General features: G+C 55.1%; 1 protein-coding gene across 4 annotated transcripts in view; it reads right to left on the bottom strand.

Moving 5' to 3' along the window:
- The window catches only part of PLEKHM1 (pleckstrin homology and RUN domain containing M1), a 144,490-nt gene that overhangs the window by 20,481 nt on the left and 100,528 nt on the right, over positions 1–23,481 (bottom strand). For all 4 annotated transcript variants that reach the window (XM_073326194.1, XM_073326197.1, XM_073326195.1 and 1 more), the window contains exons 3-6: positions 5,089–5,520; positions 4,520–4,747; positions 2,564–2,677; positions 1,727–1,794 (exon numbers count right to left, since the gene is read on the bottom strand). In XM_073326194.1, the coding sequence (XP_073182295.1) occupies positions 1,727–1,794; positions 2,564–2,677; positions 4,520–4,747; positions 5,089–5,520 (842 nt within the window). The remainder of the gene's footprint in view (positions 1–1,726; positions 1,795–2,563; positions 2,678–4,519; positions 4,748–5,088; positions 5,521–23,481) is intronic.

Raw genomic sequence — 23,481 nt, 5'->3', positions numbered from 1 at the left:
CGAGATCCAGGCTAGCTTGGCTCTGGCTGTGCATGCTGCAGTCACCCCTGGTTGCAACACAGCGACACTGAGTGACCTGACCCAAGATCACACAGGAAATCTGTGACAGAGTGGACTCCTCCCATCCCAGCGGTTAATATCGTGAACACAAACAACTTGTTAGTGACATGTCTCCCTTTAGTGACAGAACAAGCAAAACAACCCCCAGCCCCCCCAAACCTTAAAACCAGGGAAATAAGTTATGGGAAAAGGCTCCTTTATCCCTTGCCACCTCCATACTGCCCTACCGCGCGGTTAGCAACACACTGCCAGGCGCCCAGAGGCTTTTGCTCCTGTCTCCAACCATACCCCGCAGCAGCACGTCCCCTGGATTCGTTCAACTCTCCGCCTTAACAGCCACCTCAGAGCTCCTGTATCAACAGATCGGCACATCTGACTCATGCAGCCCATGTGTTTGGAAAGCTCTTCTGCCTTAACAGCCCAGGCTGCGCTGGGGCACAGCAATTAAGTCAGCTTCCCCGTGGGGTTCAATTCAATCTCTCCTACCCCCAGATTGTCCAGGGAGCCGCCCTGCCCTGGTCCAGCCAGAGCCCTGGGGAAGCTGTGCAGGGGGAAAGCGCTGTTCCCTCAGCCCCACTGCAATGTCACCTGCTTGGTCAGGAGGCTAGAATGGTAGCAGATTGCCCAATGAGTATGCTCAGCATGAGGTCACTTACAGCTTTATCCTTTTCCTCTGTAAGCCTTTGCTGCGAATGCAGACCGGACCTCAGTTAGGACCAGCCACGGACCAGCCACACCCTCCCAGAACAGATTTAATCAGTTGCTTATGAGATACTTGGAGCGGAACAGCCTCCTGGTTAGTAAGACGCCACTGTGCACTTGTCCGCACAGCTCACCCCCTGGGTCACAATGGGATTGAATGGGTGGGCTGCAGTTGCACCATTCATGGGCAGCCATGTCACGAGACGGGGAGCTGCCCATGCGAGTCACTGGGTGAAAGCTCTGGCCTGAGTTGTGCAAGAATTGAGGCTAGGTGATGGCAATGGTTTCTTCTGGCTTTAGAAATCTCTGACTGAACAATATGCACTCCCAGGAAAACAAGAAGTGGGGGCTTACAATCTGCCTCCAGCACTGGAGCTGTGTGCTGGGGATGCCCCAGCACTGGGGGAATGAGAGCTCAGAGTTTAGCCTCGTTATAGACTCAAGGTGCTCCATCTATGTAGCTTAACAAGGAGAAGGTGAAGGGGTGACTTGATCACAGTCTGCAAGTACCTACATGGGGAACAAATAATGAATAATGGGCTTTCAGTCTAGCAGAGTAAGGTCTATCACAAGCCAATGGCTGGAAGTTGAAGCTAGACAGATTCAGACTGGAAATAAGGTGTAAATGTTTAACAGGGAGGGTCATTAGCCACCGCAACAAGTTACTGAGGGTTGTCAGTGATGGAGAATCACTAACACAATTTTTAAATCAAGGTTGGATGTTTCTCTAAAAAGCTCTGCTCTGGGAATTATTGTGGGGAAGTTCTCTGGCCATTATCCAGGGGTCAGACTGGGTGATCACACTGGTCCCTTCTGGCCTTGGGATCTAGGAGTTGACACAGTGAGTTGGACTGCGAGTTCCCCAGCACTGAGCCAAACAGGATGAGAGCAGCGTTTGCTCTGTGGCAGGCCAGCGTGTTGGAGGGCTGCCCTGGTGCTTCTTGCCACGCTGAGACTCTCTTACCGTAATCGCTTTCCTTTATCAACTGTTTTTGTCCGGTAAAGAACTCCAGCCTTGTCCAGGCTTTTGAACTGAAATCAAAGACAAGTCAGGGTTTACAGCTGCCCTGCGAGCATTTCCCAAGGGAAACCAGCTTTCAGACAGCTGATCATCAGCACCACTGCTGGAATGGCCACAATGCACCATTCGAGTAGGGACAGGGCCTGCCCTGGTGCCATCTCCCTCCCTGCCCGGTAAGCACTGGGAAAACACCCATGGATTTTCAGTTGGGCATCTGGATCACAAGCTCACCAGGGCCCTATTTCAGGAAGTTTTCAGAGCACACACTTAGTTGGAAGCCCACACGAGCACACCCATTGAAATCCACGAGGTGACCCACACGCTTCAAGTCAGGCACATGCTACCTGCCTGACGCGAGGCCCAGCGGCTGCCTGCTGATGGAGTGGGGTCAGGAGAGGAGAGGAGAGCAGGAGGGTTGTGGGACAGACTGATTAACTGAGCAAATCCTGGAGCTGTTCCTGGCCTAGGGAGCTGCCTTCCGCGAACACCCCTCTCTGACTCAGGTGCTGCTGATCCCTGAAGATGTCCTTTATGGTCACGATCGCTCAACAGCTACAGTACCCCTTGAGTTAGCCAGCCTGGGCCCTACAACAGCTGCCCAGCCCCGGCCATGCAGGTGCCACCCCCACAGGGACCCAGGCAGGTGAACAGAACCTGTTGGGGAACGGCACCAAAGCCCAGAGTTAAAGTCAGGTCTGCTGACAGATCCAAAGGAGCCAGCACAGGTGCATGCCCTGCCCATGACCCCATCAGCAAAATGAGCCCAGCCATCTCCCTCACCTTCTCCTCTTTCTGGATGAGGATCGCTGGCATGCAGTTGTGCCAGCTGGCAAAGGGGCTGCTGTCCTGGCTGGACCCGCTGCTCGCTCTCCGGTGACCTCCTGGCACAGAGACCTGAAAGTGGATACTAGTTAGTCACAAACCATATTTATCACTAGTGTGAGAGCTCCAGCCAGCAAACCCCATTGTACTGGGAGCTGTACACACACAGTAAGGGACAGCAGACAACTTCCTCTGAACACACCAAAGTTGGGAGGGGAAGGGACAGAAGCAGCCGAGAAGCAGGGGCTCACCCAAGGTCACCCAGCAGGGCAATGCTGGGAATAGAACCCAGGTCTGCCACACGCCAGGCCAGTGCCCTGGCCACAAGACCATGTTGTCCTCCACTTTCCTGGCACCTCCTCTGTGCCCTCTGGCATCACTCTGCTGCCTGGAGTGAATCACCCCTGACCAAACGTGGCAGCAGGCAAAGCAAACCCACCATGCCTAGCCTTCATCTTCATACCGTAGCTAGTACCTGATGGCTCAGAGGCTAGTCCCTGGCCAGCGTGAGAATTTCTGCGAGGCTCAGGGAACAGCCTGTGGCGTGAGATAGGACTGCCCTGAGCGTAGCAGGCAGAAACCCCGATATCACTGGCCAGCCCATTCTCCAGCCCAGCCCCATGGCCCCACGAGCCAGGCGCCTGGCAGGGGAAGGAGGGTGTGCTTTAAAAGTGTCTGCCACCAGCTCCGCTGAGCAGGCCCCATGCCGACACTGCGGAACAGTGCTGGGGTGGGGCGGGCTCACCTCGGCACAGCCCCTTCCTGGGCGGGGGAACACCAGTGTTTGCAGGGAGCCCTGTATCCCCCCCAAGAGCGGGGGCCAGCTCCACCTCAAAGCTTCCATGGAGTGCAGCTGCCTTTTCTGCCTGACCAGCCTATTTAAAGCCACCCCACCCTTGAGGGGCTCGGAGTTACTTTGCTTTCCAGCCCTCTCGTAGGCCTGGTTCCTGGAGCGGGGTGGCACAGCTGTAATCCCAGAGCATGGACTGGCTGCCCTGGGGTGAAACGGGGCTTGTGCTGGGGCAGCTCGGAACTCAAGGCTAGGTAGAGCCCCAGACTAGGTGGTCTCTGGGGCAGGGCCCATGTTTGGTACGTGCACATACAGCACCAAGCACAGGGGCCCAAGACCTCGGGCATCACCACTGCTCTCGCTCCATCAGGGGTTCTGGCCTTGCCGTGGGAAGGTTCTCTGGGCTGGGCCATGCAGGACGGACGGGAGGGTCAGCACGGTCCCTTCTGGCCTTGAAACCCACGAACACACCTTTGGCAGCAACAAGATGCTCACCCTTCTCCTCGCCCAGCCCCGCTGCCCCAGAGCTCTGGGTCTCCTGAGCATCAGCCCTTTAATGCTGGGAATTCCCCAGCCGTCGCCCCCGAGACTCCGCTCAGCCCTCTCCCCCTGGCTCTGCACCTACACCCCTTCACTCCTACCGAGCCCGCTGAACTCTCTCACTCCCCTCCCTGCCACTGGTGCCCACCCGGGTTCCCCCCAGCACCTGCTTCCTTTGCTCCTGCCCCCTCACTGCTGAGCGCCTCTGGGGAAATCCAGCACTCAGGTGGACTCGCCCACCTTCCCATCTTCCCTGGGGAGCAGCTCTGTGCCCCACTGGGACGCCAGGCCAGTCTGTTCTCAGCCTCTCTCTTCAGGTGCCCCTCCACCACCTCCGCAGCCCGGGGGCTTGCCAGATCATTCAAAGGGCAGGTGGAATCTCCAGCACATGTCATCCTCCCCTTCCTTGTGCTGCCCCAATGCCCCTTCACTCTCCCCATTCCACTTCCACCCCGACTCCTCCCCAAGACCCATCAGGCTCCATTTCCTCCTCCTTTCAAACACCGTACATCCTGCCTGGCCCTCGTCTCCCTCCAATGACTCCCACCCCCCCACCGGCTCCTCGCCGGGGCCACGCTTCATACCGTGTCCGAAGTGAAATGGTCAGGGTAGAAGGCTTGCCCCTCGGGGTTGTTCTGGCTGCACCAGCCCGGAGAGGGGCTCAGCTCCGCTGAGTGCCTGGGGGATCTCCCCGGCAGAAGGTAAGGGTAGGTGCTCTGCTCGTAGGACCCCACCGGGGAATAGTCCTCCTCCGGGTAACCGTCCAGCTCCTCGGGGGACAGATCCAGATAGTCCGTTTCTGGAGTTGGCGGCTGAGAACATGAGAGATCACTTCTGTGCACCCCTCCTCCTCCCACATGCTCCCTGTGCCCCACCTCGGTGAGCTCCCCAGACCTCCTCGCAGAGAGGAGAGAACCCAGCAGGATTCTCCTGCGGTTCCCTGGATCCTGGAGATCCCCAACACCTCCCCCTGGTTTATTCCCCAGACCACCACGCAGAATCCACTCTGCCCAGTCAGCTCTGTTCCATGCTGCACCTCACCAAATCCAGCCATCACCCGCACTCCCCAGAGCTACTGGCTCGGGCTCCCCCTTGTTCCTCCCTCCTTGACCACCCAGCTTTTCTCTCACTCCTGCTCCTCCTGGTGGCTCACCCTCTGGTCCATGGGTCTGTACTGTGCAATTGCGGGCTGCATCTCCTGAGTGCTGGGCTCGTCTGTAGCCGGGGGCGGCTCCCACGATGTCTCACCCGTTACTGAATTATAGAAAAACACCTGGCCGCTGGCGTCATCCACATACTGGCCCCATTCGGCCACCGCGGGGCATGGGACAAGAGACGGCGAGGGAGAGGGAGCAGGACTCACTCCATCTTCTGGGCACCCGAACGGGGAATCCCAGGTGGTCTCACCCGTCACTGAGTTGTAGTAGAACAAGTGCCCGCTGCCCGTGTCCGTATGGGTCTCCCAGTCCGCGAGGACGCTGCTAGGGCAGCGCTGGGGCGGGGAGGGGTCAGTGACTGCTGATAGCTGCCGAAGCTCCTGTATGTTCACATACACCGGGGTGGGGTTCTCCTCCTCCCGGCAGGCCTGGGGAGAGATCGGGACTACAGTCTGTTAGGCAGCTGACAATGTCAGGCTGGATTTGGGATGGCAGCACTGGGCGGGAGGTGACGTGGGTGGGGTCTGGGCAGGGATGGCGAGAGCATTCTGGTCGGACTGTCAGGAATGTGCTGGCCTCGATGGGGAGAATGGCCAATGGAGCCAGGGTTGCTGGGAACTCATGGCAGGGCTCTGGCCACCAGAGGGACATTGCTGCACTGTCAGGCCAGGCTCCCTTCCAGGGCTGCTAAGCCCACCTGTCCAAAAGCCATGAGCCAGGCCCCAAAAGTCATGAGTTTAAAAGATAATAAATACTGCAGCCCGAGGACCTTTTGGGCTTTGAGCCCTTGGAAGTCATAGAATCATAGAATAACAGAGTTGGAAGGGACCTCTGCAGGCCATCTAGTCCAACTCCCTGCCCACAGCAGGACCAATCCCAACTAAATCATCCCAGCCAGGGCTTTGTCAAGCCTGACCTTAAAAACTTCTACCATCTCCCTAGGTAACGCATTCCAGTGTTTCACCATCCTCCTAGTGAAAAAGTTTTTCCTAATATCCAACCTAAACCTCCCCCACTGCAACTTGAGACCATTACTTCTTTTCCTGTCATCTGCTATCACTGAGAATAGTCTAGATCCATCCTCTTTGGATCCACCTTTCAGGTAGTTAAAAGCAGCTCTCAAATCCCCCCTCAGTCTTCTCTTCCGTAGACTAAACAATCCCAGTTCCCTCAGCCTCTCCTCATAAGTCATGTGTTCCAGTTCCCTAATCATTTTTGTTGCCCTTCGCTGGACTCTCTCCAATTTCTCCACATCCTTCTTGTAGCGTGGGGCCCAAAACTGGACACAGTACTCCAGATGAGGCCTCACCAATGTCAAATAGAGGGGAACTATCACGTCCCTCAATCTGCTGGCAATGCCCCTACTTATACACCCCAAAATGCCATTGGCCTTCTTGACAACAAGGACACACTGTTGACTTATATCCAGCTTCTCGTCCACTGTCGCCCCTAGGTCCTTCTCTGCAGAACTGCTGCCTAGCCATTCGGTCCCTAGTCCGTAGCGGTGCATTGGGTTCTTCCTTCCTAAGTGCAGGACTCTGCACTTGTCCTTGTTGAACCTCATCAGATTTCTTTTGGCCCAATCCTCTAATTTGTCTAGGTCCCTCTGTATCCTATCCCTGCCCTCCAGCGTATCTACCACTCCTTCCAGTTTAGTGTCATCCACAAACTTGCTGAGGGTGCAATCCACACCATCCTCCAGATCATTAATGAAGATATTGAACAAATATCTGGTCACGTTTTCCAGTTTTCCTCTGCCTAGGAACTCACTCTAATGTCAGAGAGCTGAGATCTCACATGACTCCAGGAGCTGGGGCTTTAAAAACCAAATAAACACCGTCACAAGACTCATGATAGAATTGTAACCATTGGCAACTCAGCCTCCGCAATCCCGAACTCCACCCGTGGGAAAGAGCCTCACTTCTGTAACACATCTTCATGGGGGCTTGACCGGTTTTGCTCCCCGGCCCCACTGCTGCACCAGGCTCTCCCCAGGCTCCCCCAAGGAAAGCCCCAACACAGCAGTTTTGGAGCCTTCACTTACAGCCCCACACTGCCAAGCCATTCATTCAGCCCCTCCAGTGCCAAGCAGTCAGCCCCCCACCTGCCTGCCCCCCCAGTGGGCATCACAAGCTGTACGTCACCTTCTCCCGGCCCCCCAGGGTGGAGGTGGCATTGCCAAAGCGTGCTGTAGTCTGGCTATCCCTGCTTGGCACAACTGCCCTTGGGGGCATTGCAGCCGGTGGAGGAGCTCACACTAGCCCCTTGACACTGACAACATACTGTGTACGCACCTGGGGACAAAATAATGACACTACAAAACCCCTTCTACAGAAGGAAGATCGATAAAGTCACTAGGGATACAGCTGGGTAGAGATCCATTATTGGGAGTACACAGGGCAAAAACTACACAGTGCCATACCTGCACTTGAAGTCTAAAAATAGTGGCATGGTAAGGCTGTGTAAAAGCAGTGTATTGCACACAACAAAAACCCAGCATCCGCTCCTGTAATTGGGCTGTGTTCCTATGCATGAAAGGGAAGGGAAGAAGAGGAAGGATGGCCCAGGGGTTAGAGCCCTCACTTGAGAGAGCTCAGTTCAATTCCCTTCCCTGCCACAGACTGTGTGATCTTGGGCAAGTCACTTAATCTCTCTCAGCTCCCACCTGCAGCAGGGGGAGAATAGCCTTTTTGCCTCATGGGGGGAGGGGAGCATTGTGAGGTGCTCAGATAATCCGGCAAGGGGTCCCATGCAGCAGACTGAGGCGGGACCAGCATCCTTTTGTGTTTGTACAGGTTTCAGCAAATGGATTAAAAAAACCCCAGCCAACCAACCTGCACAATTGTAGTTAAAGCAGGGTCACTTTTTTGGTGCCAATAAGCCTAAAAACCAGACTGCTTCTTTAGATATCTAGATTTAATCATCCAAATTTGGACTTTTTGGCCCAATTTAATGGAACATGAACAATGTCCAGTTCCCTCTGGAAAGTCAGGGAATGCACAACCTCAGAACATTGTCAGCTTTCTGATAAATCCCATTTCAATTGCAGGACATTTTAAATTTTCCTACTACAAGCATAGAAAGCTTTCCCTCATGCCCCTGTTGGCGTTTCTAAATGTCATCTGAGCAAGAGGGAAGACTGGCTTATTGACTGTACCAGGAAACTAACTGGCTTCAGGTAAACTGCTGTCAGGTGCCCAAAGGAAATGAGCTGATAAGACAGACAAGTTGTTTTCTCCTTGTGAGCTCTGCAGTTCTATGATCGTAAATGTTATTGGAGCTATAATGGGTACAAAGTTTTCACACAGAAACACAGAGAATCAATTGCCCTGAAGCATCTCCCACCCATCTCCCACGGTACACACACACAGAGCCAGCAGTCTCAGTTGAGAAGCCAGCCAAAAGGGAGGCAAGGAAACTGAGACACTGAGCAGGGAGGTGACTTGCTCACACTCACACAGGCAGAGCCAGGAACAGAAGCCACCTCTCTCACCTGGCACCCTGTCCCCATCCGCGAGACCAAACTCGGAGGCTGCTCAAGCCAACCTGCAGCCCTCGGCAGAACTTCAGTGTGATGCCCCCTCCTTGGTGCCGGAATCTTTGCCCCCCACATCTGAGAACCTGAACTCAGCAGAGGCGTGACAAGGGGGGGCAGGTGCCCCCCTTGACCACTGACTGAAGCTGGGAGGTGTAACGGTGTTGCCCCTTACCTTGGCCCAGCCACCCCTCTGGTGTGATGGAAGGGCGGCTGGGCCAACCTGGAGCAGTGCTGTGACCCCATGTACCGCGTTAAAATACCATTCAGAGTTGGCCTGGTTGCCCTCCCTCCCCACTGTTGCAGTCCTTCAGGCACCACTGCAAATTTCACCAGCCAAGCACTCAAAATAACCACCCCACCCACCTACTCCTCCCAGAAACCTGCTGCCTCTGGCAGCTGCCTAGAGGTAGAGCAGCCCCTGACCACAAGGTCCCCACTAAAGGTCCCCAGAGCAATCACTGCTTTCCCAGCCTCTCCCCTCTCTTGGGCGCTCCGTATCTTGGGTTGATTCTGCCCAGTTGAAACTCATTGAATTATTTTAGGCCCAGGATAATATTTCTCTCCAGGCCCCATTTCCCACAGTCCCCCCCGTCAGTGTTGCCGGCGATATTTACCAACATGCTACCTACTTCCTCTTCCTTTCCAAACCAGTGATGGAGACAAACTACGTACAGACTCAACATCAGTCTCTGGGGCGATTCACTGAACCCTTTGCAAGGTAACACGATTCCCATCTCCGTCACCCTTTGTCACAGACCTACAGCCAAGACACTTTACTATCTGAGCGCGATTCCCTGAGCCCCTGTCGGCCGAAGCCCGCTCCAGGGTATTACAAGTGGTCCGGTCGCCTTGTCTGGCTGAGCAGAAGGATGCTGCACCCTCGGCTCAGCTCGTAGAGACAGTTACTGTTCCCTGCTGAATAAGATCTACGTTTCCGCACCTGGGATGAGCTGAACAAACGCAAGGCCCTGCTCCGAGATCTGGGCAGCGGTTTAGGGGCCTGGGTGTCCATCTTGCAGCCTCCGGGACCACGAAGAGGAGTGAGTGCAGGCACTTTGGCGGGCAGGAGCGTCACAGCGGCAAAGCAAAGGGAACTGGCCTGTAGCGAGAGGCCAATCGAGAGAGGAGAGAGACTTCCCCAAACCTGCCCTGATATGGGCCTGAGCCTTTCACACGTTTCCTGTTGGGGTTTGTGGGGCGGAAGGGTTGCCGTGGTTACACGAGTTTCAAGTTATGCATAATTAGTTATTTGTTGACATTCTACATTTTCTGGTGACCTGGCGGCTACGTTCATGCTTCTAAAAGTTGCTCACTGGTGGCGAAAATCTGAGCAGTAACTTCTGGGACTAGGGCGGCTCGAGAGGAAAGAGCCAACATTTAACCCACCTTCAAAGGTTTGCTTTTCTAAAGATTCCCTCCAGAGCCAGAACAGTCTCTCGTCTACAGAGAGGACTGTTAAATTCCTACCTCCCGGGAGGAAAGTGACACAAACACCATCCGGGGACTGGCAAAGAACATAGCAAATATTAAGGACTAAAAAATACCGCTGGAGGGAAAGGATGCAGCCAGTTGAGGGCGCCGTTACTCAGCTCGCAGAGGGCTCCATAACCCTATAGGAAAAGGGGCTACCATGGGGCAGCCAGGGGCATCAGCCGCGGCAGGGAGTCGGTGGCAGGCAAGGAAGCAGCCTGTGGCTGGCGGGGAACAGGAGGCATGGGGGCAGCTGCAGGTGTGACAGCAGGATAGCGTGGATGGATGGGCCGCAGCGAGAGCGCAGACCAAGGAGCTGGCCATGGGCTGTGTGTGCTGGAATGGCTTCCAGAGGGGGCGTGGCCCTAGCACTACGTCTGGGGAGCTGCACGGAACAGAGTTACCCTTGACCCCTTCACGGGGCTGCCCTTAGGGGCTGGGTTAGGAGCGGGGGTGGCATTCGTTGGCTGGTGCAGTCCTAGTGCTCATGGCACTTGTTCCTGGCAGCCCTCCCGAAGGAATCCTCCATCACCCGGAACGTGCGAGTGGTCACGGGAATCCACCAACAAGCCCAGTACCCGGAGCACCTGCCACGCTCGCCTCTGTTCCCGGTGTGCCCAGTGCGCTACCCAACCTCTCCAGGGAGCTGGACCTGCTGCACTCCCAGCCACGCCTGGCAGGAGGCCGGGTTACAACAGTCCAGCCATGTGACAGTGGAGAGTTAAAGTTCCCACTGGAAACTCAGCCTGTGCGTTAGTCCATCTTGTGTCGCACCAATGTCGTGATTTGGTTAAAAAAAGAAACTGACAATCGTGTCTCTTTGAGAGGAGCTGCATGTACAAGGGCATGAGTTCACACCAGCTCTCTGATTTACCGGTCAGCGACCGGCTGAAAACGCTGAACAAGTCCTCAAAAGCCACTGAAGAGCTCTCCCTTAGATCTTCAGAAACAGCGTCTCCCAGGGGTGGCTCAATAGACCCAGAGGAGACCTACTCCAGAGTCAAACATGGGCAGAGCAACAACCCGTTCAGCAACCTCTGCCTGAGTCTGAGGATGGGGCAGACAAATTCCGATTAGAATTTAGGCACAAATCTGTAGCTTCTCCACCCAGTAAACTGGAGGGTGCACAGGGAAATGAAGTCGGGGGAGAAGAAGTACCATGTGGCTGGAGGTTTTCACTTTTGCGGAACTTTCCTTGGCCCTGACTCAGCAAGGCACCTAAGCACACGCCTAATGTTAAGCATGGGAATGAAACCCATTGAATTCAGTGGGGCTAGAGTAACAGCCGTGTTAGTCTGTATTCACAAAAAGAAAAGGAGGACTTGGGGCACCTTAGAGACTAACCAATTTATTTGAGCATAAGCTTTTGTGAGCTACAGCTCACTTCATCGGATGCATACTGTGGAAAGTGTAGAAGATCTTTTTATACACATAAAGCATGTGTGAAAAAACCTGGATTTGTGCAAAAACCTGGATATGTGCTGGAAATGGCCCAACTTGATCATCATACACATTGTAAGGAGAAAGAAAAGGAGGACTTGTGGCACCTTAGAGACTAACCAATTTATTTGAGCATGAGCTTTCGTGAGCTACAGCTCACTTCATCGGTGAAGTGAGCTGTAGCTCACGAAAGCTCATGCTCAAATAAATTGGTTAGTCTCTAAGGTGCCACAAGTCCTCCTGTTCTTTTTGCGAATACAGACTAACACGGCTGTTACTCTGAAACCTGTCATTGTAAGAAGAGTGATCACTTTAGATAAGCTATTACCAGCAGGAGAGTGGGGTGGGAGGAGGTATTTTTTCATGCTTTATGTGTATAAAAAGATCTTCTACACTTTCCACAGGATGCATCCGATGCAGTGAGCTGTAGCTCACGAAAGCTCATGCTCAAATAAATTGGTTAGTCTCTAAGGTGCCCCAAGTCCTCCTTTTCTTTTTACTGAATTCAATGACTCACATGTTTCAAGTTAAGCATGTGCTCCAGGGCCAGGCTGAATCAGGGCCGCAATTGTTTTTGGATTAATCCCTTCATCAAACTACTTGGCCTAGAAACGCCAAGTATTGTTTATCCTTTTGCCCTAAAAAGGTCTGGCAGCCAAGATCTCTGTTTTAAACCGTTTTGTGCGGTCTTGCAGTTGTTTTATAGAACAGAGCTAATAAAGCACACAAGGTCCTTGGGGCCAGACCAGCTAACTACATAGGCCACTCCAGAGTTTCATACTGAAAGTGCAGGGTTCATTTTGTTAGTAATGATGAAAGGAGATTTCATAGCTGCTGTGTTGTTTCGCTGACCCACACAATCACAGCACTGAGAGCCAGGATTAGCGTAAAAGGCAACATCATCTAAGCAGCAAAGACAGGGAAACCAGATTTAAGCCAAACAAAGGCCTCACTGCAGGAGAACCTTTGAACACAATATTCTGAGGAGAAATGCAGGCTGACTCATGGACTAAACTCTCAAGACATTAGCATGCTAAAGCTGATCTATGCTTGCAAACAAGACAGCTTCAGACTCTGCAGTTTCTCCAGACTCCCTAAAAAGAGGCATCTAGAATGGCATCTAAAATCATTCCATTCCCGGATGACACATGGCAGTGAAATGGCAAAGAAGTTAAATGAAGCATGGTTATATTATATTATCAACAAGGCTAAGTTTTTGTCATGGATATTTTTAGTAAAAGTCAGGGACAGGTCACGGGTAATAAACAAAAATTCCCAGAAGCCTGTGACTTGTCCCTGACTTTCACTAAAAATATCCCTGATAAGATGGGGAGGTGGGTTCAGCACCCACTGCTGCTCAGGGTCCAGGGTTCCCCATCGCTGTGGTGAGTGGGAGCTCCAGGGTTCCCCTGCCTGCAGGGGCTGGGCTGCTGCAGGGTCCCCTTGCTCCCCAGAGCAGCTGGGTGCTCAGGGGGGTCCCCTGCAATGGCTGGGCTGCTGTGGGGGGTTCTCCCACCGCCCCGATGGCTGGGCAGATGCAGGGGGTTCCCACCAGGGTGGGGGCTGGGAGCTGCAAAGGGGCGGGTGGGGGCAGCTGGGAGCTCTAGCCCTGGGACAGAAAATGTCACAGAGGTCAATGGAAGTCACAGATTCTGTGACTTCCATGACCTCCATGACATAACCGTAGCCTTAATTATAAGCAAAAATCTACATTAATAAGAATATTAAAGTTGCACAGTCAGTTGATCAAAAGACAGGAAATGCCAGAGTAAAGGTTGACCATGCAATCTTAATTTGGGCCCATGCATCAGGATGAAGTTTTAATCACAGACTATTGTTTTCCCCACAGGCCCCTGGCCTCATTCAGTGCCCAGTGGATTAGATAGCAGTTCATTATTTCTTTTTAGCCTTCTCATTCAATATACAGCCACAGGCCTTGTTTACTGCACACCCTCCAAACACTGCACTGAATTCAGAATTACTCATTTCCTCCTAGGCTTTTCTGTACTGCTCATGGCTGCAGGAATCAAGTACTGCACAACCAGTCCTGAACTCACTGTAGCAACACAAGGTGAGATAGCATTACCCCCATTTTACAGATGGGTACACTGAGACACAAGGAGATTACTTTTGCAAAAGTGTCCATGAATTGCAGGGGCCTTTGTTCCTGGGTGCTCAGCTCCAGCCACCAAGGGCCTGTTTTTCCAGAGGCGCTGAGCACTCACAGCTCCCACTGCATTCAGCTACAGCTGGGAGTGCTCAGCGCTTCTACACATGAGGCCCCAGCTGACTCCAGTTGGGTAGGAGGCACACGCAACCAGGAGACACCTGAAGTCTTTAAACCGTGATTTGAGGACTTCAATAGCTCAGACATAGGAGAGAGGTTTATTGCAGGAGTCGGTGGGTGAGATTCTGTGGCCTGCGTTGTGCAGGAGGTCAGACTAGACGATCATAATGGTCCCTTCTGATCTTAAAGTCTATGAGACCCAGAATAACCCGTTGTCTCCATGCCACCCCCTAAGTAACATGGCCCAGGTTTTCATTCCAGAAGGGAACAGCTGCCTGACCAAGTAGTTGGTCCCCTTTACTCTCCCCCCCATGTCCCTCCTTCGCCCCCTAGCACCCAGCCTCCCCCTGCTTCCTCCCCCTGCTTCCATATGTTCTGTGTTTGCTCCTATAAAAGAGCCACCAGGAAAGGAGAGAGAACAAACCCCCCAAATAGCCCCTCACCTGTGGTGGGCCAGCTGCCAGCTGGAGCCTAGCGCCAGCCATCGAAGGGCATTTATTCCCAGCCTGCTGGGCTTGGCGCAGCATTCTCACCCGGCTGGCTGGGAAAGGCAGGCCCAGGCCAGGTGGCCATTTTAGAAGGCTGATCCTTCTGGCTGTGGCAGGATGGCTCCCGGGGCCCTTTATAAACAGGGCTCTTCCTGCAGCTGGAGAAGCAGAGCTAGGGAAGAGGGGGGGATAAGTGGCTCCCAGCGGGTGCGGGGCCTGGCGGGAGTCGGAGCTCCTCTCGGCAGGAGAGGCGGTGGCAGGAGGCTCTTGGGCAGGGGGCTGGCAGGATAAGCGATGGGTGGAATAGTGCTAAGATGGCAGCTGGGGTGGAGCCTGAGGGGCTGGCCCCAAAGCGAAGGCACTTGCAGCCTGATGGAGCGGTTCCTGGGGGCAGCAAGGAGACCTGTAGCTCCAGGAAAGAGGGGAGCAAGTGCCCCATGTTGGGGGGCAAGGCAGCTGCTCCCTGGGCTGACAGGCAGGGCAGAGCTCAGGGCATGCTGTACCCGCAGCGAGGAGGGAGGGCTGCTACAGGAGGAAGAGGTCGGTGGTGGTGGCTGCTGCTGCTGCTCCCCCGCCAGACCCAGCAGCTGCTCCTGGCTGCCCCTGTTGAGGAGCGAAGGCTGCGGAGGGCGGGAAGGAGCAGACGAGGAAAGGGCTGGCGGGCGAGCTGGCGAGGCTCCTGGGAGGGGGGTGAGGCGAGCCAGGGGAGCAGGAAGGATGGCCTAGCGGTTGGGGCTCTGGCCTAGGACAGGGGAGATCTGGATTCAATTCCCTGCTCTGCCCCACACTCCTTGGGCGAGTCACTTGCCGTGCCGGAGCCTCAGCCCCCTCTGAGCAGTGGGGTTACCAGCCCTGCCTCTGAGGGGGCTGAGGCCAGAGCCGAGCGAACAGAGGCGCTCGGACGTTACAGTAAGAGGGGCCAGGTAAAGAGCCTGGAGGAAAGGAACAAACTCTGCTAGGGCGTGAGCAGCTGCAGCGAGACCCGTGCCCGAAGGAGGGGTGGAGGCACCAGCCCTAGAGATGTGGGACTGAGCACTGGCGGGGGGGGCTTCAGCCCCAGGGCGCCCCTCAGCTCAGCGAAGCGACCTGGCCCGCTTTGCAGGAGGGAGCCTGAGCGGTCTCGGGGTGAGACCACAGGCCTCAGGCAAGCGCCCCTGCCCCCAGGCTGGCATGAATCCCGCTCCGGAGCCACTGGCCCTTTCACAACTGCCACCACTGAGCAGGACCAAGGAGAAGGGGCTCCCCCCCCCCATCTCCCCAGTCACTGCTCCTCCAGACCAGGGGAGTCTGGGGGTCTCTTCCCACCCAGGCTGTTGCTGCTCCGCCTGGCCCAGGGGAAAGGGGGGTTACAGGGCTCCCCCTTCCCTGCAGCCCATGCTGCTTCTCCGGGCAGGGTGACTCTGGGGCTGCCCTTCCATCTCAAGGGCCGCATGTCCCCCCCGCCCCAGTTCCTGGGGCTAGGGGAGTGGGTCTTTCGCCAACCCCCCTTTTATGGGAGCAGCAGTGCCAGGGAGGCTGTGGGATGGGGGATTGTAATTACCGGGTCATTCAGCCCTGGCCTCACAGTAACTCTGGTGCCAGCTGTGGGGCAGGGTACCCCTGACAGGTCTGTTCCATCTTGAAACCCCATGGCTATATTCCAGACAAGCCCGGTGTTCAGGCTAGTGTAAAACTCCTAAGGGGGCACACGTAATAAATAGGAGGGGGCCAATCCCACCGCATGAACCTACTTGACACAAACAATGCACTCCAAAGCATCCATCTGCCTAGTGAGGGTCCCTGACATGCCCTTAACTCTGACCCATAGCAGCAGCCTGAGCTCCATTGGACACCTGAGATCCTTCTCCAGTCACCACACAGGGTCCTCTTTTTAGGGACTACAAAAACACATCTGGATACTTCTCCTCTTAATGCTACTGAGCTGGTACGAAGGCAGGAGAAGCCCATTTCCGTGCCTAGGTACTGCTGGTGAAGTGACCCTCACCTGTGAAAACGGAGCTTGGTATTTCAAATGTCTTTGGGTTTGGTTTTCTTTTTTTTAAGGAAACAACAACATTCTCCTGAGGGTGTTTTGCTGCGACTGCCTCCAAGCATGGGGCATGAGTGGAGAGAATCAGACTGAGTTCTATGCATGGACACGTTAAAATCTGTGCTACGCGTGGGAACTGGGGCACGTACAATGACAAGCACAAGAGAGACATTCTTACACCTCAAACTGTACATTTAAGTGAATAGATTCCCGGGTCCCTGTATTCTTGAGAAGACCCCTTTGAATGCTGAATTCCTGCATGCGTCCTGCGAAGGGGCTGCTTCTTAGCTAGGGACTTTTCCAGAGGTTGTTCAGGCATTCAGCAGCTGAGTTACTATTCTGGCAATAAAAGCAGTCGGAAAATCACACCCTAGGTGAGTGAAGGGGATATTTTGACCCTCCCTGCTCTGCAACTGGCCCAAGCTTTCTGGGATTCCACCTTGGGATAAGCGGTGGTATATGATGTTCCCAGGCGATAGGTTTGAGTTTGCGAGGTCACCGGGACCGGGATTATAAAATCCAGTTTAGCTGGGGACTCTGGGACCACAATGCAGCACACATGGATGTTAGGAACGCACCTCTCCTTTTCACATGCATGTTCCTGTGTGCTCTGTACTGTGTCTGTCTGCAGCTGCCCCATCAGTGCAGATGGGTGTAAATGTGCTTCCCAGCTCCTGTCTGTGCCAGTGGGGCAGGAATAGAGGAGATAGTCCCACAGAGAGACACCTTTCAGAGCAGCAGCTGTGTTAGTCTGTATCCGCAAAAAGAACAGGAGTACTTGTGGCACCTTAGAGACACAAGAATCAGGGAAGACTGGGAACGGACTCACCCGTTGCCTTCCCAACCAATTCACCTCTAAGCATGCTGAATGACCTCCGAGCTGGTGGGGAAAGAGTCCATCCCTAGTCGAGGGGCTGGCACCTGGACATGCCTGGCGGACAGGAGAAGGGCTAGGCAGTCATTTCATACTGCCACGCTTCCTCCTTCAAGGCTGCAGAAAAGCTGTTAAAGGAGAACACTCTGCCCTTAACAGCCCTGACTTGTGACAAGTGGGCAAATAAGTCATGAGCCAGCAGCACCCACCCTGCCTGGCCCATACAGATGGGTGCCACCCCACTTACCTCTTGGGAGGCCCAAAGACATCGCTAGCCCAGAGCCAGCCACTCTGCACTTGTGCCCTGCTCCTGTAAATCTCTACACACCACCCTATGTAGGGCAACAGTAAGAAAAGGCTGGTTGTTAGCTACTCACAGTGAGGCAAGTGGGGCTGGCTGAGACTCCTGGCTGCTCCGGGCTCTGATCCCCACCTGCAAGGCACTAGGGTGAATCCATTCAACAGCCACCTCTCTGCCCTGCTTACAGTTTCTTCCCATTTGCTCACACATCCTGGTCTGGATCAGGTAAGACACATACTCTAAATTGCATAGGGAGGGGCTAGTCCTCCTTGGGTTTAACCCTTCTGTTGCCCATCCCAGCTGGTGGGGCGTGTTCTGAGTAATCACAAAGGACTGGCTTAAACAAACTCAACCTGTGCAGGTTTCAGAGCAGCAGCCCTGTTAGTCTGTATCCGCAAAAAGAAAAGGAGGACTTGTGGCACCTTAGAGACCAACCAATTTATTTGAGCATAAGCTTTTGTAGGCTGCATCCGATGAAGTGAGCTGTAGCTCACGAAAGCTCATGCTCAAATAAATTGGTTAGTCTCTAAGGTGCCACAAGTCCTCCTGTTTTTTCAACCTGTAAAGAGACCAAGCCCTTAGAGGGAGTCTGCGGGACCCTTCCCTAGGTAACGTTCCTGGTAACGCAACAGGCTAGGTCTGCTCTGGAGTCTGTGGCCATCTGTTTGTAGGGTGGGGAGGCCGTTCTAGCCAGAGCAGTTCAGCAAAATCCAGAAAGGTGAGGAAATCAGGTCTGTCTTATGCCCTTGGTGTGCGGAGCCTGCAGCATCTCTGTCCCTGTGAGCGGGGGGGGGTGTCTCTCAGCACAGCCCCACCTGCTAGTGGAGTTTGGGTCCAAAGCATTAGCAAGCAGAACCTCTCTCCTCAATTCAATTCCCCCATTCCCCGCCCCCTTGAGGACACAGCCTGGCCTGCAGGGGCTCAGCAGCACAAGGGCTGACGTTTGCAGAAGTGACTAGTGAATTCGGGCTCCCAATGTGAGGCACATTAAAGGGCCCTGACTTTCAAAGGCTGGGCCTGGCCCCTGTCTGCTCGGGGTGTCAGGTTAAAAACCCCAAACCTGAGGCCGTGAGGATCTCGGCCCTGGGACTTTGAATCCTGTTTTCATGTTTCCTACCATGATGCCTAACCACAGCTGGGAGCAGGCTTGTCTGCCCTGGAGAAACAGGCATCTGTGTGCCAGGCGCATGCTAATGCAAGTGATGTGACGCTCCTAGTGTGCACAAGGTAGGTGCAGCAGGTAAACCCAAGCAGTCGAGGCGGGGTTACCTGAACCAGCCAGTGCAGGTTCGTGCTAATGCTGCTGGAGCTGCAGCCCGGGTCAGCGTGGGGTGAAACTATCTTTTTGCTAGTGATGCCAAGACGTGCTGGTTGTTAACATGTGTTAAGCCAGACCTCCTCCAGAGAACGGGGGGACCCCAACGCCGGGGGGGAGGGTTAGGGGCTCCTCATGGGGAGCACTGATCGTGACCAAACTCAGTCTTAGCCCTGCCCCCCTCCACTAAGTGATGGGGCATTCCCAGCCCTCACACATGCAACATCTCACTGACCAACAGATCGGTTCCAAGATAAACCCAATACATCCCCCGACCCAGGGCACGGTGCAGTCTCCAGAGATCCTCTGGGCTCTATGCTACCTTCCCCCACCCCTGCACCCCGACTTGCCCTCCCACTGCACCCTGCTGCCTGGGAGCAGGGGTGGGGTGGGAGAAGGTGGGGGAAGGAGTTCCCAGCCAGGGAGGGGCAGGACTTTGCCCCAGCTCCTAGCAGCTAGGAACTGACTCCCCACCCTCGGCAGACTGCCGCACAACTCCCTGAGGGCCGGGGGTACTAGCTAGTCCTCAGGAGGCATCCGAAGATCTGCACCATTGCAAAGGTGCTTGATGAGTCCTGAAATCCCTTTGTGGGCCTGCAATGAGCGGCCACTTCCTGGCGCTGCCAAGCGAGGTGTTTTCTATCTTTGGCCTGTCAGCTATGAAAGTTCAAAACTCTGCCTCCGATGGGTCACGTGGCCAGCGACGCAGCACACGGCTCACCTAGGCTATAGGGCAGTTAAACCGGCAGAGCCTAAAGGGAGTTAATTCGGTGGGTGCTTAAATCTTTCCCAGTTGTTCACCTTTTGGACAACAGTATCCACTTCTGGCTTCTCCTGGGGGTGAATTTTTGTTTAAAGAAATTGAAATTGAAGATGGGGAGGGGGCGTGTGAGCGGGGCAGGGAAGGAATATGCTTCTTGCCACTGTTTAAGTGTGTGAGCTTTTGTGAGCTGTGTGAGCACACCAGGGCTTTGGGGTTAAATCAAAATGCGGCAGCAGGATGGTTCCTAAATCACAGATGTGCCCCACGCTGCCCTGCTGAGCATCTATTTTAATTTGGCTGAATTGCTGGGGCTTGACTAATCACCTCTCCCCTCCCCGCCATTTCTGGACGAATATAATAAGGCCACTGACTTGGCTGCTGGCAGAGTTTGAACCTGCAACCATTGGTTCTAAAAGCAGGATGTCCCACGCTCGTGCTAAAGGCTCCTCTCTTGCTGCACTGTGGGAGCCAGGGCAGAAAGCCAGACACCACCAGCATGGCTTGAGTGTTTTTTAAGCAGTGGGTGAAAAACGATCCAATTTTAGGTGTCAGACTAGCAGCCGTGTTAGTCTGTATTCGCAAAAAGAAAAGGAGGACTTGTGGCACCTTAGAGACTAACCAATTTATTTGAGCATGAGCTTTCGTGAGCTACAGCTCACTTCATCGGATGCATCATGAAAGCTCATGCTCAAATAAATTGGTTAGTCTCTAAAGTGCCACAAGTCCTCCTTTTCTTTTTGATCCAATTTTAGATATTTTATTTTTTTGTGAAAAATGCTCCTGTTTTCTGAGCTGCTCTGGAGTTGGGTTTGTTTAATTAACACTCCCCTGCTGTTCAGCTGGCCTTGTGAATACGCATGTGAGGTTCACGGGGAACACATCACCCCGATGGTGCCCCGGAGCCATGCAGTGAGTGAAGATCCATGCAGAAGGCAGTTGGAGTTCCAAGGAGTGTTTTCTCCTCCTAGCCGTGGCTGGGGGTGTAGGATGAGCTGAGTAGCTGTGTTTCCTTCCAGGGTTTAGCCCCAGAGGTAAAGCTGCTGCTGACATCAATGGTGTAGATTCCAGTCCCAAAGGCCAGATTTTCAAAACCAGGTGCAACCTGGGGTCCCGCGAAAGCCCAGCCTGAGCTGCTGAACCCCTGTCCCTTGTTCTGCTTCTGGAGCTCTGCTAGGGCCTTATCTGGGCCCTGTGGCTGTAAGGCCTGGACATGGAATGGCCTGTGGGGCACAGGCCCACAGCCTCAAGGACATTTAGGCTCCAAACGTCCACTGACATCAAGGGAAGTTGGGAGCCCAGATACCTCTGTGGAATTGGGCCACAGAGTTTAAGGCCAGAAGGGAGCGGTGACACTGGGGGAGAGGGCGGGGAGGAGCGGTGACACTGGGGGAATGGTGACACTGGGGGAGTGGGCGGGGCGGAGCGGTGACATTGATGGAGTGGGCGGGGAGGAGCGGTGACACGGGGAGTGGTGACACTGGGGGAGCGGTGCGGGGCGGGAGCGGTGACTCTGGGGAAGCGGTGACACTGGGGGAGTGGTGCGGGGCGGTGACACTGGGGGAGTGGTGACACTGGGGGAGTGGGCGGGGCGGAGCGGTGACACTGGGGGAGCGGGGTAGGGAGGAGCGGTGACACTGGGGGAGCGGGGCGGGGAGGAGCAGTGAGACTGGGGGAGTGGTGCGGGGTGGAGCGGTGACATTGGTGGAGCGGTGACACTGGGGGAGCGGGGCAGGGAGGAGCGGTGACACTGGGGGAGCGGGGCGGGGGGGAGTGGTGACACTGGGGGAGCGGGGCGGGGAGGAGCGGTGACACTGGGGGAGCGGTGCGGGGCGGGAGCGGTGACACTGGGGGAGCGGTGACACTGGGGGAGCGGGGCAGGGAGGAATGGTGACATTGGGGGAGCGGTGACACTGGGGAAGTGGGCGGGGAGGAACGGTGACATTGGGGGAGTGGGCCGGGGAGGAGCGGTGACACTGGGGGAGCGGTGACACTGGGGGAGTGGGCCGGGGAGGAGCGGTGACACTGGGGGAGCGGTGACACTGGGGGAGTGGGCCGGGGAGGAGTGGTGACACTGGGGGAGCAGTGACACTGGGGGAGCGGGCTGGGGAGGAGCAGTGACACTGGGGAGCGGTGACACTGGGGGAGTGGGCCGGGGAGGAGTGGTGACACTGGGGGAGCAGTGACACTGGGGGAGCGGGACAGGGAGGAGCGGTGACACTGGGGGAGCGGTGCGGGGCAGAGCGGTGACACTGGGGGAGCGGTGATACTGGGGGAGTGGGCCGGGGAGGAGCGGTGACACTGGGGGAGCGGTGCGGGGCGGAGCGGTGACACTCGGGGAGCGGTGACACTGGGGGAGTGGTGCGGAGCGGTGACACTGGGGGAGCGGTGACACTGGGGGAGTGGTGCGGAGCGGTGACACTTGGGGAGCGGTGACACTGGGGGAGTGGTGTGGGGCGGGAGTGGTGCGGATTCTAGTTCTGATTTACACAGTTCCCGGTCGGGTTTTTGGAAAGATCTTTTGCCCAGCTGTCCCAGAAAGCAGCGCGCTTCCCAGCGTTATGGTTGGGAATGTCCTGGTTCTAGGGGCGAGCGGAATGGCTGAACGGGTCTCTGCTTAGCACGAAAGGGGGCCGAGGCGTGCTTGGCTCCTGCAGATGCTGCTTCATGCCGCCCGGTCGGTGTTGGAAGGAAGCCGCGCGCTGGCTCTGGGTGGCTGGCCCGGCTGTGGCAGCCGATGGCCTTGGCGGGGTGAGGCTCTGACAAGCCATCTGGCACACACCGCCTCCTGTGCTATTTATAGCAGCACGTGCGGAACGCCTGCAGCCTTTGCACCGGAGCGCAGCGAGTGGGGTGACTTAATGGGATAACTAGCTGCGTCAGGTGCGGTCTAGGGTGTAGGGCACCAGCCGGGGAGTCAAGAGAGCTGGCTCCTGGTCCCAGATCTGCCACAACTTCTGGGTGACCTTCGGCAAATCAACCCCCCACCCCCAAAAAATCCTCTTTCCGCTCCTGCTCTTTGTCTTGTCTGCTCTCTGATTATAAACTCTTGAGGGCAGGGACAGTCACTGCAGAGGTTTATGTACAGCACCCGGTGCCATGGGACCGGCCAGACTGGATCAAAGCCAAGGGTCAGCCAGGCCAGTGTCCTGTCGCTGAGTGGCTAAAAGATCCCCCCCCCCAGCCTAAGAGGGGGATCCACAGGAAGGTGTAAGAACCCTACAGTAGCAGCTGTGGGATAATCTGCCCTCCTGACAGGTCTCATGCTGTTCTCTGCTAGGCAGAGATTGATGGAAGCCCTGTAGCTGGCAGTTTAATGCCCCTCCCAGAACTTGTGATTGTTAGTTATGATAATGCTGGAAGGCTGGATAGCCTCATCCACAGAAATGTCCCATCGCTTTCGGAATCTCCTTAAGACCGTGGAGTCCGCAATTTCATGTGGCAGGGAGTTCCACAGTCTAATCACACTATGTGTGGAAAAAGCATTTTCTTGTATCAGTTTTGAATTTCCCACTGACTAATTTCATTGACCAGTCCTTTGTCCCTGTTCTGTGAGAGAGGGAGAACAGTGGCTCCCAAGCTCCCTTCTTGAGCCCAGTCATTATTTTAGCGTGTCCCCTCTCCTTTCTCCTTTCTGAGATGAACAGTGGCGCCCTGATTTGGGGAGCCTGCGGTGCACTTAAGTGAAGCATTGGTGGGCTGACTGCTGTCACACGTATGCTAGCACTTGCTGGTATTTTCCAGGACCGCTACTCTCAGCATGCTGGGGCCCTGGGGATCATGGCAGCACTGGTTGTGCACCCTGGAGGCCTTTTCAGTGTGATGAACTAAGTTCAGGGCTGAGGGATTAGATACCCCTCCTGAAGCTAGGACAAATGTAGGGAACC

This window comes from Lepidochelys kempii, chromosome 27 (assembly GCF_965140265.1).
Source record: "Lepidochelys kempii isolate rLepKem1 chromosome 27, rLepKem1.hap2, whole genome shotgun sequence".
Classification (NCBI taxonomy): Eukaryota; Metazoa; Chordata; order Testudines; family Cheloniidae; genus Lepidochelys; species Lepidochelys kempii.
This window is presented reverse-complemented; position numbering and strand designations above follow the sequence as displayed.